The following is a 16,526-nucleotide window of genomic DNA, read 5'->3' as shown; positions in this document are numbered from 1 at the left end:
AGAAAAAGAAGAAGAAGAAGAAGAAGAAGAAGAAGAAGACGGAGACGGATAGCGGAGCGGGCGGGGGGGGGCGGGCGGTGGGGGGCGCCGGCGACGGAGGAGAGGGATCCGGGGTAGTTTTTCGCGAATCGATCGAGAGGGGGAACATGCGTAAGTTCAAAACGTAAGTTTTAAGAGATTATTATTATTATTATTATTATTATTATTATTATTATTATTATTATTATTATTATTATTATTATTATTATTATTATTATTATTATTATTATCTCTCCGCATTTTTTTTGCCTAACACGTTATCATAGCGAAATGAAGTTCTCCCCTAGGTAAAATCGACGTTCCGGACGCACTAGTGTGACCTGTTTCGTCATTCGGGGTCATTCAGACCACTTTTTCAGTAATTTGGTTCAAAACGATAATTTGCACATTTTTACCTCGCCCGCGAAAACTTAACGTCATGGACGCCCTCCTTAGGTAATATTGATGTCCCAGACATACATGACATCAAAAATCGATGCCAACAATTGAGTTTTACAACTAAAGTGAAGATTACATCCAAGATTCATGGAGGTCAAAGCCTTTGGAAGTTGGGTGCAAATAAATAGAGAAATAAAATTATCGGGCGTGGAATTAGAGATTTTAGAGCGACAGACTAAAATCCTCAATTTGGTTCTATCATTTGGGTGCTGAAGTGTAGATGTTAGCCCTCAGGCAAGGGGAAGGGGAATGTGGGCTCTCCGAAGTGAGAACCGGTATCCTCCCAGCCTAGCTGCAAAATCAGTAACCAAGCATATGATTAGTTTATGTGCTTTATGCCTGGACCAAAGGGTAAAGAAAAAGTATGCTCCTATTTGACACAATTCAATTTGAACTGATTCATTTTATCCACTCACTATAATTTCTTGATAAGGAGAAGGATGTTTTCTTATATATTGAATTTCACTTTAGAAACTTTATTAGTTGAATTAGTTATTTAAGAGTTATTAAAATTACATATTTATTTCAATTGTCTATTAGTGACAGATAAACAACTTGAACTATATTGTTGTGATTAAATATTGATTTTCTATAATCTTAGTTCGCAGCCTCTAATATTACTCCCTGTGGGATCGATATCTAGAACTCCATTAGAGCCCTATATTACTTGAGCGATACGTATACTTGCGTTGATAAGTGTGACTTTACCATTATTAAATATTATATATATACATCTTTATCGAATCTATAATCATTGTCAAGTTTTTGATGTCGTTGCTGAGGAATTAAATCTTCTAGCAGCAATATTAAATACTTGTATTTTTCAGCATATATAAAGTCGCCGGTCAATTACTACATGAGGTTGAAGGAAACATAGTGTCAAAGTTCAAAGGGTGCAAGTAGTTTGAGTGGTCATTTGGAGCAGTCATAGTTGAGAATATTGAGTGAAAATATTAGAGAAAAAAATGAAAGGAAGAATATACGACTTATGTTCACGGGACTTGGCATAAGACACATGACATTTATTCTCTAAATAACACACTAATTTGATTGATGAGTTGATCAAAAGTGTGTTGTTGTATTTGCTTATGATATTGAGACCCATGCGACTCCTCTATTTGAAGGTCGCATGACTACTATGAAGCAATAATTGAGAAGATGCGCCATGACAAATAGAGAGAAAAGGAGTTAGTGGTTGAAGAGCAGAAGGAGGATGATGAATAGATTGATGATGATTAGCTACTTTTTGTATCAATTTATTATGTTATATAATACATGATTTACTAAACAATTAGATATAGTTTGTCGTACTTTTGAAAAATTAGGGCAATTGTTTATTCATATGTTTTCTTCTTATATATATATATATATATATATATATATATATATATATTTGTCTTATTATGATTAAATTTGATTGGATGATAACGAATTATAAGCTTTTAGAGAATAAAATAAATTCTAATTATTTTTGTATTACAGTTGTAGGTGTAAAAAAATCTATTAAACCCTCATTTTATTTATTTTTTTTATGAATATGTTTCTTATGGATTTATTTTCTTATAGTTGTGGTGTTGATTAATTCTAATTAATAGCTCACTTTGTTGTTTTTAGCTGCGATAGTCGTTTATAGTTGCAATAGCCGCCGAAAATGCTTATCCCCATTCAAACTCCGACAACCTTGCATATTATCATTCTTTTGTTATTCCACCTTAACCTTCACTCTAAGCCCATTTCCTTAACACCTTTTGGGAGCCTTAGAATGATATTACCAGGGTTAAGGTCTAGGCATCTTATAATATCTAAAAGGGATGTAATCGTACCTTATTGTTAATGGATAGTAGTAGTCTCCTAGGTATCGGGCAATAATGTTATCCCTGAGTTTCACTAATCCATATTTCAACATAAGCTGCTTGAACTCAGCATCGTACTCCTCTATTAAGAGACCTTTTTATTGTAAGTGGTGAAGTCTAAAAAACACATCATGTTTGTAATGTGCTAGGGGTATTTTCTTTGTATCTCTTATCATCTTGGCCCGTTTAGTGATTTTACTATTTCTCATGCTTGTGTAGGCGCTTCAAAAATTTTAACCTTTTAATAGGAGTTAGTTTTACCCTTCAGTTAGATGGAACGTTCATGTACTCAAAGGAAAATTGTACAATACTTAATGTTGAATCTAAGCAACATCAACTTTTCATCACTCAAATCTTTCTTGTGAAAATGATTTTCTTCACTTCCGTCGTATGAGTGTTCATCATTATTGCTATGAGTTATTTTCTTGTGTTGCCTTCTCTCAAAATCAGCAAACCTCCGTACAATTGAAGGATTTCTCGTTGCATGTCATCCATAGTGAGTTCCCTAATATCTCGTTGAAGTTTATTCTTGGGTGACATTATGTTTTCTTTCATTCAATCAGAATTTCAACAATTGCAGGTTTGTATATCAAAGATTGGTTGATGTTTAGAGTTTTGATAGTTGGCATTGAGGTGGATTTTTGGTGGGGGAAGAAGGTTAACATTTGAAATTTAGGGATTTGGTTAGAAACTACATTAAGAAAGGTGTTCATGAATCAGATTTCATGGGGAGGTGGCTGTGAAATTGTATGAGAATGAGACTAGGGGTGGTGATGAAGGTCCAAAGGGGATATGAGGTGAAATATGTTGTTGAATAACACATGGAGAAGTTAGATTGTAATCTAACTGAAAATAGCAATTTGAATGATGACATAGCAAAGTGCAAATGGTAAGGAGGTTCACCTCATGTTCCTAAACAAGTTACTAAGATACTACTAGGAAAAGAAAGACAATAAATCATTCTTCGAGGCAGAAATCAGATAACACAATCTCCAAAATATAGAAAACCAAACAAAAGTATGAAAAAATAGGAAATAAAAGTGAAATAGTCCGCAATCAAAATAACCCTAATTCAAATTTAAAAATAAAGAAAAATAGGGCCCTAAAGGCCTTTGTCAATAAAATAATGAGAAATCCAGCTTGTCTTGCTCGCAGATCGCAGAAATCTCTCATATTGGGACAAGATTCAATCGTAATTGGCTATCCCGTGCTCACTGGATTGATTATGAGACATGCGGAATCCCATAATCATGGGAGACCACGTGATCACGATACAACAAAATACTGTATTTGCGAGAGAACTCCTTCATCAATTAAAACTTCAATTGTTAGGTAAAACTTATTTAACTTGTGTATGGTAGGTTTGATAGGTGAAAAATATAGGGTTGAGATTATTTTGGTTGGTAAATAATTTGTGGTGTTGATTACTTCTAATTATGTTTAAATACCTCATTCCTTTATGTGTTATGCATTAAGTATCAACTAAAAGAGAAGAGAGGAAGAGTAAAAGAAGTATAACTTTTAAATAGAATTTGCGTGAGTTTGAGAATTGCATTTTTATGATTGTGAGTTTATAAAAATCTTAGTTTTCTATATTCCAACAGTGGATATAATGTTCATGATCTCAGTTGCTTTAGAGTTCTAGTTCTTTATGATCTCAGTTGCTTTAGATCAGTTATAATTCTTGATTCGTAAATCTGTATATATACTGAACCTTTTGATATTAAACCAAATTTGTCCTCTTTTTTGGCAAGTGCCTTTTATATCATTGTTTGCTTTACGAGTATTCTTTTTGACATGAATTAATTTCTCTTAAGACTCAGAAAGGCACTTGATTTTCTTCAAAATTACAGTACAGTATTATTTTTTAATTTCCAAATTGATTGTTTGTTACTTCTTATCTAATACTATAATCAGCCTTATTTATTGTTCCAGTCCGAGATCCAGGCTCACCGAATTATCTGTTACAATGCTTCAAACACATGCTAATTGAGGCAACCCATACTGCCACTTTTTTTTTCTTAGTCTTTAATCGGGTGGCCCACATTTTAAATAGTGATCAACATCCAACCGGAAAGGCATCCTATTTATTACAGCCACTAAAGCGTTTGTTGTGAATTTAAGACAATATAAAGGGTGCTAAACTAGAAGCTGGCTGCTCAACCCATCTCTCTCATCTGTACATGCTACTTAACTGGCATGCTGACGCATCGCAGCTGAAGAACTTACATTCATACAAAGCAGAAAGAGTGATCGAAAAGCGTGGGGAAGCAATGGAGGAATATAGAGTTGAGGTGGAAGAATCTGTGGCCGCTGTCGGACGCAAGCCATCTGCTGGTCCTGTCTACAGATGCGTTTACGCCAAAAATGGTTTCCTCCAACTGCCTGCAGGGATAGATTCTCCTTGGAACTTGTTCTGGTACATTACATGCAAATCTCTTCATTTTTACATGCATTAATTTAAATTAAGTTTACAGCCCACCTTAGTTCACCTTAGTTGGTTATGAGCTTAGTATCACCTCCCAAAAGAGCTCTTAAGAGAGGCGGGCAACCAAGACTTAAATATTACTTTTCGGCTCTACACCTAGCTGACATGTGACTTTTTGTTGGTGATATTAGGCTTCTAATCTTGTTTATGTTGTTTGTCTCTATTCTCAATTAAATTCTCCAAAAAGAAAAGGAAAGAAAAACACTTTGGTAGAAGTTTTTCAATTATTTTCTTCACATTGTATTAATTCTTTAAACTACTGCTCCATGCCATTGATAGCTTTAAAATACAATCTAAAAAAAAATCTAATCCAGAGCTCATGTTAAGGCATCTGTTCGTGAAGGGTGTTATGGCCTCTGTTCGAAGCGTTGAATAAGAACAGGGCTCTTCAGAAGCTTTTATGGAATTGATTTACATAATGTTGGAAAATCATAATTGAGATTGAATGTTAATTAATTTTTTTTCTTCTTTTTCCTTTGATCCCTTACAGCAAATCTGTCAAAAGATTTCCTCAAAGACAAATGCTTGGTCATCGGCAGATTGTTAATGAGAAGGTATGAATTATAACGACATGAATTATTGGCATACCATCACTCCCAATCTACAGTTGTAGTTTAAATCGTTGATTGAATAATGTTTAGGCAAGCGCTTATATATGGCAATCATACGAACAAGCCTATGAAAAAGCTATCAAGATTGGAACTGCCATGCGAAGATGTGGTGGTCTTTGCCCTGTGAGCAAATATCTCTCTGTTTAACACACACATACATTTATATATATATCAAGAATCTGATTCTTATCATTCCTTCAGCTTTATCATGCAAGTTATGGGAATATTAATTAGTGAAATATTTCTTAATTTCCTTACTACAGGGTGACCGTTGTGGCATTTATGGATCAAATTGCCCTGAGTGGTTAATCGTCATGGAGGTACAACTACAAATTCTAATAATTGCGCTTTTACTAACCTCCGAACCAAGAAAATAAAAGCAATACCCATCATGATGAAATAAATAGGCAAACTCTGTTAAAATTCTTGTAAGAGTGGAGTATAGCCTCACATAGATCAAAAATAAAATAATAATTAAGTTTCTATTTAGAAACATTGGCTTTTATAACTTGAACCATTAGTAAACTAGTGCTTATTTACTCGTATATAACTTGGTCTCCTGGCAATCTATGACATGATAGCTATTATTTTGACCCTAATTAATGAACTAAAATAAAATGGTAATTTTGTAATGTGACCCCGCTCACCTGTTCCTCTCCCGCTCACCTACCGCCCCCCTCCCCCCCACCTACCACTCTCTTGCTTCTATAAATAGAGAGGGTGTGAGACCTAGGAGAGCAAGTGAAGAGATCTTAAGCTACCACAAAGGAGGAGAGAATAGCTAGAGAGCTAGAGAGGAGGAGAGCATCTTGAGACCTTGTATCAAGGTGTCGCTTGAGAGGGAGGTCATAGAAGAAAGATGAGGGCTCATCCTTATGTATAAGCTATGTATTCTCCATTTCTTTTGCCTTAGTGAACTATTTGATTGATTCCCTCCCGTGGACGTAGATCCAGTTGGATCGAACCACGTAAACGATCTGTGTTTGTTTGTGTTCTTTGCGTCTCATCTCTATGTCAGGAAGTACTTATCTCACAACAATTGGCGCCGTCTGTGGGAAGATCCACATACTTCTTGGCTAGAGGTGTCCGCGTAAAGGTGTTCGCGGTCAGCAACGAAGAAGAGGAGTTCGGCATTCACGAACAGAGGAGCAAGAGGATCGTGTCACAGGCAACCGAATCGTGATAGATTCGGTGAGCAGTGAAAGCTTTGATCAACTGGATTAGTACCGCAGGTTGTGCGGTTCGGCGAGAAGGAGGAGGAACTTCCCGTGAAGAAGCAGAGGAAGGAGGGTCGTTCGGTCCACGAAGGAGCAGATCTCACGAAGGAGGAGGATTTCTGCGACAGCTAGACAAGCCGTGACAGAAGCACACGAAGTACGCCGGAGGTCATAGAAGGAAGATGAGGGCTCATCTCTATGTATAAGTTATGTATTCTCCATTTCTTTTGTCTTAGTGAACTATTTGATTGATTCCCTCCCGTGGACGTAGATTCAGTTGACGTAAACGATCCGTGTTTGCTTAGTTTGCTTATGTTCTTTGCGTCTCATTTCTATGTCAGGAAGTACATATCTCACAACAATAGCATATTGTTTAGTTGCAATTAAGTTTTAATTTTTTATTTTATTAATTTTTTTTTATTTTGCAAATTATGAGTCCAATGGAACTTGGTTGTTTATAGTGCTTTTGAGCACAATGGAAGACCAAGTGGTTCCTATGAAGGCTTCACATGATTAAATGGGAACTCTTTGTATGTTTTACTTAAAATAGATTCACTTGAGAGTGGAGAATAATGCCATAAAAAAAGGCGGAATAAGAGTTAAGTTAATAATATAAAGGTAGTGACAAATTATATGTAGTGACCAAAACTTAGCAGTTGATGGGGATCTATATATTATTATATTAAACGTAATGTGGGTATTGTTCTCTTAGCCATTTTTGATATTCCGAATTCAAGCATAATGCTATAACATAAATTTTGACATTAAAACTCAACTAACAAGTTTCTCACCAATGGATTTTATTATTATTATTTTTTCTTATGCGAAAACAAGCAAAAAAAAATGCAAGTTATGCACTATCTCCTAAATAGTGCTCAATAAAAAAGAACAAAATAAAGAGAAACAAATAATTATTTTGTCTTTGACTCATTTGACCTATTTATGTTTTATTACAGGCTTGTTATAGTCAAGGAATATGCTATGTACCTTTATACGATACCTTGGGTATGTAGCTTCTTTATTCTCCACTTCTTTTTTTAGCAATTGCCTTTCAGTGCTCTTAAATTGATTGACATTTAAGTAGGGCTGATCATGGCATAAGATTAACTTGAACTCACTAAATCCAATTTTGAATAAACCAAATATTGTCATGAGATGACTCAATCCAATCTCAATTCAATCTAAAATGATACAATCTAAAATGAATTGTGTGGGTTGAATTCATAGCTAATGTGATTACCAATTTTGTTATGGTGCATATGGTGTTAGTTTGTTAAAAATAATCTTCAAAGGTTTTAGATGTGAGTATTTCATCATGATTGGATTGGATTGTTATAATTTTACAACCATTTTAATTATCTATCATTATTTTTAGTTTTTTAAAAGCATTAAATACCTCTGATTTCTGTACAAAAAGATATAATTAAGCATTAGTGTTATGATTGTTGATAAAAATTTAAAAATAATGTTCCTCAAAAATGATGTTTGAGTTAATGGTTCACAAATATCAGTGTGGATGGGCTCCAATAGCTTTGTTACATGATATGAAACATCTTGTAGGAAGCTTCTCCCTGTTGCTTGATAAGAAAACGTACTTCACAAAACTATTCCTGAGAATTTATGTCTGCTGATCTGTTTTTACTTGTGCTTAGCTTATAATTTTTTAAGACCAATAAAATAAAGATGCCCAAATCTCAAATGTGCTTTTTAAGAGTAATGTTTAACAAAACTTTTAAGCCTTTTATATTCAATTAGAACGACAGATTCTTTAGAGTTTTGGATATGAGCTAGCAGATTTTGCGTGGCGCAGGTGCTGATGCAATAGAATTCATACTCAACCATGCAGAAGTTTCATTTGTTTTTATTCAAGAAAACAAGATACCATTTGTAAGCTTAATTTATCCGCCACCTTTAAGGAATATTTATTCCATGTCTTATGACTGAATATCTCCTGTTTTTTTGTTAACCTAATCAGAGTGCATGCTCTTTTCATCACTATCTTTACAGATCTTGAAGAGCCTTCCGGGATGTTCTGCTTTTCTCAGGAGTATGTTGATAAGCAATTCGTTTATAAACATTCTTTTAGATTTGTATAACATCGAGTAAATAATTTGGTGGTAACAAAAATTTAATTATGTCTTAAACTCCACAGCAATTGTAAGCTTTGGTATAGTTACTGGTGAACAGAAAAAGGAAGCAGAGAAAGTTGGAGTAAACTGTTTTTCTTGGAATGAATTTATCTCATCGGTGAGGTCCAAATTTAGAAAAAATCATAATTTCTTAGGGTCATTTTTGCGCTTTCTTGTATTCATGAATGCATTTCAGGTCATTCACTTGTTCATGTAAATTGATTTATAAAGCATTGACGTGTGCTATAAAATTCACGGAGGTAGAGTAATGAATTATCGTCTTAGCGTTGCTTGAGAATTCAACACACAATAAGATGAAAGTAAAATAACCAGTGATGAAACTAAAAGTTTTTACGTGGAAAATCCGTAAAGGGAAAAAACCACGGGGCCTAACCCAATTATAAAAATCTACTATATGTTGATGATTACAACGGCCCTTTGTCCCACAGACGTGAAAGAGTTCCTAGATTTTCAGATTATAACGTCGTCTGACGGTGTCTGGTCAACGGTGGTTGGCGATGATTGACGGTGGATGACGATCAATGGTGATCGACGGTGGTCGATGATGGTCGGTGGTGGTCCGAGCCGACGATCGGTGGGGGTCGGCGGATGTCAGCAGCGGTCAACGACGGTTGATGACGGTCGACGGTGACAACCTAGTCTTAGCGTTGCAAATTCGCGGCAGTAGAGTAATTGATTATCGTCTTAGCGTTGCACGAGGATTCAACACACACTCAGATGAAAGTGAAATAACCAGTGATAACACCAGAAGTTCTTATGTGGAAAACCCATAAATAAAAAAATTCATGGAGCCTGACCCAGTTATAAAAATTCATTATATGTTGATGGTTACAACGGCTTCTTGTCCCACAAACAGAAAATCGTTACTAGATTTTCAGATTACAGCATCGCCTGACGGTGTCCGGTCAACGGTGGTCAGCGATGACCGATGGTGGATGACGATCAGCGGTGAGCGACGGTGGTCGATGATGGTCGGTGGTGGTTGACGGAGGTCGGTGGTGGTCGACGGATGTCAGCGGTGGTCGACAGATGTCAGCGGTGGTCGACGACAGTTGATGATGGTCGACGGTGGTCGACAGAGGTCGGTCGTGATCCGCGGTAATCGACGGTGGCCGGCGGTGGTCGCCGACGATCGGTTGTGGTCGACGAAGGTCGACGATGAGAAACTTGAGAGAGAACTTGAGGCTTTGAGAAAGAGCTCAAGTTTAACATCATCCCTGTCATTGTCAACCTTCGTCGACCACCACCGATCGTCGGCGACCACCGCCGACCTCTGTCGACCACCACCGGCCACCGTCGATTATGACAGATCACCGTTGAATTCTGTCGACCACCGCGGACCTTCGTCGACCACCGCCAAAGAGAGAACTTGAGGCTTTGAGAAAGAGCTCAAGTTTAACATCATCCCTGTCATTGTCAGAACTAGAGGCTTTGAGAAAAAGCACAAGTTCAACATCATCCCTGCCATCGTTGACCTTCGTCGACCACCACCGATCGTCGGCGACCACCGCCGACCTCCGTCGACCACTGCCGACCATCATTGACCATCGTCGATCATCGCCGACCACCGTTGACCGGACACCGTCAGACGACGTTGTAATCTGAAAATCTAGTAACACTTTCCCGTCTGTGAGACAAGGGGCCGCTGCAATCATCAACATATAGTGAATTTTTATAACTGGGTCAGACCCCGTAGTTTTTTCCCTTTACGGGTTTTTCACGTAAAAACTTCTGGTGTCATCATTGGTTGTTTCAGTTTCATCTGAGTGTGTGTTGAATTATCGTGCAATGCTAAGACGATAATCCATTACTCTACCGCCATGAATTTTCTAGCACGCATCAAGCATAATATTTGTTTTGCTAGTTATTCCTCTGTAATCATGCCAACAAAAATAAAACCTATCACCAAGAAAAAGAAAAATAAACAAGGATGACATTTGTAAATAGTTAGTTCACCATCAAGAACTTTTTTTTTTATGTTAAATATCTACAGTTTGGGCACAAATGCCATTGCAATACGCTAACTAGCTTTTTGTTTCAGGAGTTCAATGAAAGTTGTGAACTTCCATCAAAATCAAAGGATGACGTTTGCACAATTATATACACTAGCGGAACTACCGGAGAACCCAAAGGAGTCGTCTTGTCTAACAAAGTTGTTGTCGCTCAAGTTCTTAACATAGAGTATCTACTTTTAGAGACAGATAAAGTGGTAATGCGCCAAAAAATTCAAATTATCTTGTATAATGTGTTAAGGATTTTTTATATATTTGTAGTGTCCAGTTAGTTATATTTGTGACTTGTATTGTTTCAATGTAGCTGACTGAAGAAGATTCATACCTGTCTTTTCTCCCACTAGCCCATGTTTTTGATCAGATAATGGAGAACTATTGCATCTATAAGGGCGCCTCCATCGGATTTTGGCAAGGGGTATATATGATGCTTTAATTTGATCCTTTTCCTTAATCTACAACAATATTAAGGAGTCAATTGGGGCCTTGAATCTGACCTTCAGGATGTTCGGCGTCTGATGGAGGATATTCAAGAGCTAAAACCCACATTATTTTGCGGCGTGCCAAGGGTTTATGAACGCATATACACAGGTTCTCACTAGCATGATGAACCATATATATAATATAAATTACTTTGGATCTGTTTACAAGTTGTTAACAACAGCTCGGCAACTACATATAATGGTCGGCGTTTTGTTGAACTGCAGGCATCAATCAAAAGATTCAATCTGGAGGAATATTAGCCAAAAAAATATTCGAATATGCTTATCAACAGTATGCCATTTCATTAACCCTCATTCTAAATTGTTATTTATTGTCGTGTACCAGCTTCAATTAAAAGTAGATAAATAACTTTTTTGCGTGCCTCCTATATATGTTTCACTCAGCAAGTTGAAAAATTTAATGGCGGGATTCAAACAAGACCAGGCATCACCTTTCTTCGACAAGCTTGTCTTCAATAAAGTCTGTGTTAACAATCTTTATGTTTTCTAATTAGTATGGTAATCATCGTTTTCATGCGTCCCTCATAAACGGTATATATACATATGACTAACAGATCCGACAAGGACTTGGAGGTCGCATACGTTTGATGCTATCAGGTGCAGCACCCGTTCCTAAACATGTCGAGGAATTCTTTAGGGTCACAAGCTGCAGTGTTTTTCTACAAGGATATGGTAATAATCAATTTAATTAAAGTTACATATACAATGCTTGAGAACAATATAGGTTGAAAGAAGAATTTCTGTGATTAATGATCTGTGGGCTGTGGTACTCAGGTCTTACAGAAAGCGGTGCGGGTTGTTTCACATCAATAGCCAATGTTTTCCCAATGATGGGGACGGTTGGAGTTCCAGTCCCGACAATAGAGGCCAGATTGGAATCAGTACCGGAGATGGGTTATGATGCTCTCTCTGCTACGCCTCAAGGAGAGATTTGTTTGAGGGGCACAACCCTCTTCTCTGGCTATCACAAGCGCCAGGACCTTACAGATGAGGCATTTGTAGACGGATGGTTTCATACAGGTGAATTAAATTTAATTCGATGTTCCAATAGTAATTTTGACAGTCAAAATTCAAGTATAGTAATTCTTGAACTCATGGTTGCAGGTGACATAGGAGAATGGCAACCCGGTGGTGCAATGAAGATAATTGATAGGAAAAAGAACATCTTTAAACTGTCCCAAGGAGAATACGTTGCTGTTGAAAACATTGAAAGTGCATATTGCCAATGCTCGCTTGTTGCGTCCGTATGTGAAGAAACAACTTGTCTTGTAATATAAGTAGTGCTCATATAAATATGTATGTTATTGATGACTCGTCCTGGATTTTTGTTGACAAGTAGATATGGGTATACGGGAGCAGTTTCGAGTCGTTTCTGGTGGCTGTTGCCATTCCAGAGCGGAAGGCATTGGAGGACTGGGCAGAATCTAATCAAGTGACGGCAGGCAGCTTCGAGGAATTATGCGAGCATCACAAAGCAAGAGAGTATGTACTTAAACAGCTAAATAAGACTGGTCAGATGCACCGAGTAAGTATGCGTTTGAATTGCAAATTAATTGACGTACCGTTTATGGTTGGTTTAGCATATTGTCATCTAATGCAGCTGCGAGGCTTTGAATTGCTGAAAGCAGTACATTTAGAATCAAGGCCATTTGACATGGAGCGAGACCTAATAACTCCAACTTTCAAGTTGAAGAGAGCACAGTTGATCAAATGCTACAAGGTCATTAATTACTGAAATGAATGAGTTTTGGTTTGCTTTTACTCAATATAATCAGTAACATTGCTGATAAATAAGAGTGGTTTGTAATGCTTGCAGGACGTGATTGATGAACTATACGTCGAAGCTAAAGGATTAAAAGCATGAGTTTTGTGTTTTGCTTTCATGTAACTGGTGGAGTACGCGCAGATTGTTGCCTCCGGTTGCCAGACCGTCCTTGTGATTTCCTACCTTAGAAGACGCTGAAATATTTTCCAGGAATTGTTCTAAAAGATTTTTCTTTTGTCTATATGGTCATCAAGAATAAAATGGACGAATGCGTGGTTTTAGCTTTAGCTATTCCGCCGGCTTCCCTTTTTTTTTTCTTTTCTTCTTTTTTCTTTTTGACGATATAGCTCCAAATTTTATGCAAACACTAGGTCGAGTCCGTTTTCATGAAAATGGGCCGGCATTCAATTCGCTTTTTAACACTCAAACTGACTGATTATTAATTCGGTCAATTTTAAATTCTAAGATATTTGATATGTGGGTAGGAAAAAAAATTGAGCCAGAAAAATGGATACTAAATTTTTTTTTATTTGCTTTGAAATGAATGTAATGCATAAATGATGGGATAAAATTAAAATTTCTATAAACTCAAAATCACATAATACAACTCTCCGCCACACAAAAATTCTATTTAGATGCTCACAAAACTTTTCTTGAGTCATAACTAATAAAATGACGATTTATTTATACAAGTTTAGAAATAATCAATATCACACATTAGTCACCAACCGAACAAATCTCAATAATTCATTCTTCACTTACCACACCTACCACACATACATGCAGCACATGTATCATTAAATGACTTTTAAACATATTTGTTGAGTGTGGAGCCCGTTACGAAAATTAAAAAAAAAAGAGGAAAGGTAAAATAAAATGCCGTAACCTCCAACTCCCGCTCCTATTTTTTTTCAGCGAACGAAGAAACTGCTCCTGCCTCCGCCTCTCCCATATTCGCGAAACTCTCGCTCCCGATTTGGAAAAACCCTGCTCACCTCTTTCAGTTCGCGAACCTCCGTCTCTCTTGTTGCTGCAGGTCGCTGCTTCGATTTCTTCAGTTCGTGAAACAGAAAGAAGATTTCTCCTTTGGATTCTTCTTGAGACTTACGGGAAGCAGAAGAAGGAAGAAGAAGATCGTGAAGAAGAAAGTGTTGTTCTTGGTGACTTGTGGCCGAAGAGAAACATGCTTTCTCTTGTATATTTTTCTTCTTCTTCGGTGTTCTTACTCTTGGGTGAATCTTGGTGTAAAGAGAAAGTGCAAGTGAGAAATCTTGTAATTGTCGCTGTGATCAAATTGGTGTAAATTTTCTCAATTAGTCTAATCCTCTGCAACTCCGTGGATGTAGAAAATTTGCCGAACCACGTAAATCTGTGTGTTCTTTTCTGGTGTGATTCTCTCTCGTGCTATTTTTTACTTCGTCGTCGGTCGTTTTAAATTTCATATACACCACAACAACTAGTATCAGAGCCAATGACTACAGACGAAGTGAAGGTTTCAGGGATCGAGAAGTTCGATGACACAGATTTTGGTTATTGGAGGATGCAGATAGAAGACTACCTCTATGGGAAGAAACTACATCTTCCGTTATTAGGGAAAAGACCTGAAAGAATCGATGAGACTGAATGGAATCTGTTGGGTCGACATGTTCTGAGGGTTATTCGATTGACCCTATCGAGGTCCGTTGCACACAACGTCGTCAAGGAGAGGATGACTGCAGATATTATGACAGCCCTGTCAGGTTCGTATCAAAATCCATTGGTAAATAACAAGGTATATCTGATGAAGAAGTTATTCAATTTGAAGATGGTGGAAGGTACGTCTGTTGTACAACACTTGAATGATTTCAATACCATCACAAATCAATTATTATCTGTGGAAATTGAATTTGATGATGAGATATGTGCACTGATCTTGTTGGTTTCATTGCCAAATAAATGGGAAGCTATGAGGATGGCTGTCATTAATTCTGCAGGTAAATTTAAATTGAAATTTGAAGATATTCGTGATTTGATTTTTGGCTGAGGAGGTGAGCAGAAAAGATTCTGGCAAGATCTCAGGTTCGAGTTCGGCACTAAATGTTGATTCCAGAGGATTCCAGAGGGAGATCACTGAGGGAGATCACTTAACAGAAACTCAAATAGGGGAAGATCAAAATCAAAGAACAGAAGCAGGAGCAAGTCAAAGCCTGGTAAACAAGTAACTTGCTGGAATTGTGGGAAAACTGGCCACATAAGGAGGAACTGCAAGAATCTTAAAAAGAAGGAGATTGACAGTGCAAATGTGGTAACTAAAGAATCACATGATGCACTACTGCTGACAGTTCATAGTCCTGTTGATGACTGTATACTGGATTCAGGAGCTTCGTTCCATACAATTTTCCATTGGGAATTGATGCAGAATTATGTTGCAGGTGACTTTAAAAAAGTATATTTGGCAGATGGAGAAGCTCTGAACGTGGTAGGAATGGGAGATATTGACATTGCACTTCCAAATAAAAACAAGTGGACTATGCAAAAGGTCAGACACATTCCTAAACTGAAGAAGAATCTCATTTCTGTTAGGTATCTAGATGAATGTAGATATTCAGTAGTTTTCTCAGATAGTACCTGGAAGGTTATTAAAGGAGCATTGATACTAGCTCAGGGTAAGAAAACATGTACATTGTATATGACTATTGGTTTAATTAACAGTGTTGATACTACTGTTGCAGAGATCACAGCAGAGTTGTGGCATTGCAGACTTGGCCACATGAGTCAAAGAGGTATGAAGAAACTTCAGTCCAGAGGCAAGCTACCAGAACTGAAGTTAGTTGATGTAAGCATGTGCAAGAGTTGCATTATGGGGAAGCAGATGAAGGTCAGTTTCTTGAAAAGTGGTAGAACGCCAAAGGCAGGAAAGTAGATCTTGTACACACAGATGTGTGGGGACCTTGGGGACCTTCTCCAAATGTGTGGGGACCTTCTCCAATGGCATCTCTTGGAGGCTCTCGTTACTACATCACATTCATTGACGATCAAAACAGAGTTGTATGTGTTTATTTCTTGAAGTATAAATCTGATGTATTCAGTGTGTTCAAGACTTGGAAGGCTATGATTGAGACAGAGACATGCTTAAAGGTGAAATGTCCGAGGTCTGATAATGGTGGTGTGTACATTAATGATGAGTTTAAGGAGTACTGTGCAGCTCAGGGAATCAGAATGGAGAAGACCACTCTAGGAGCACCAAAGCAAAATGGTGTTGCAGAGCGCATGAATACAACCATTAATGAGCGGGCTAGAAGCATGAGATTGCACGCCAGAATACCACCTACTTTCTGGGCAGAAGCAGTTAGTACTGCAGTTTATTTGATCAATAGGGGGCCATCTGTTCCATTAAACTGTGAATTACCTGAAGAAGTCTTGAGTGGGAAAAATGAAAAATTTTCTCACATTAAGACTTTTGGTTGTCGTTCT

General features: G+C 37.3%; 1 protein-coding gene across 1 annotated transcript; it reads left to right on the top strand.

Annotated features, from left to right (window-relative positions):
- Window positions 1-4,482: 4,482 nt before the first annotated feature.
- Window positions 4,483-13,566, top strand: LOC110026372 (long chain acyl-CoA synthetase 2). The gene is made up of 19 exons (XM_020727284.1): window positions 4,483-4,749; window positions 5,309-5,372; window positions 5,460-5,552; window positions 5,693-5,749; window positions 7,603-7,651; window positions 8,457-8,533; window positions 8,654-8,693; window positions 8,799-8,893; window positions 10,838-11,005; window positions 11,113-11,223; window positions 11,309-11,396; window positions 11,513-11,579; window positions 11,693-11,768; window positions 11,863-11,980; window positions 12,083-12,328; window positions 12,413-12,552; window positions 12,648-12,833; window positions 12,909-13,028; window positions 13,125-13,566. The coding sequence occupies exons 1-19, from the start codon at window positions 4,514-4,516 to the stop codon at window positions 13,170-13,172; spliced, it is 2,079 nt and encodes a 692-aa protein (XP_020582943.1). The 5' UTR covers window positions 4,483-4,513; the 3' UTR covers window positions 13,173-13,566.
- Window positions 13,567-16,526: the final 2,960 nt, after the last annotated feature.

Source organism: Phalaenopsis equestris, unplaced genomic scaffold (genome assembly GCF_001263595.1).
Source record: "Phalaenopsis equestris unplaced genomic scaffold, ASM126359v1 Scaffold000369, whole genome shotgun sequence".
Taxonomy (NCBI): domain Eukaryota; kingdom Viridiplantae; phylum Streptophyta; class Magnoliopsida; order Asparagales; family Orchidaceae; genus Phalaenopsis; species Phalaenopsis equestris.
The sequence above is the reverse complement of the archived record's forward strand: the minus strand, read 5'-3'. Positions and strand labels throughout refer to the sequence as shown.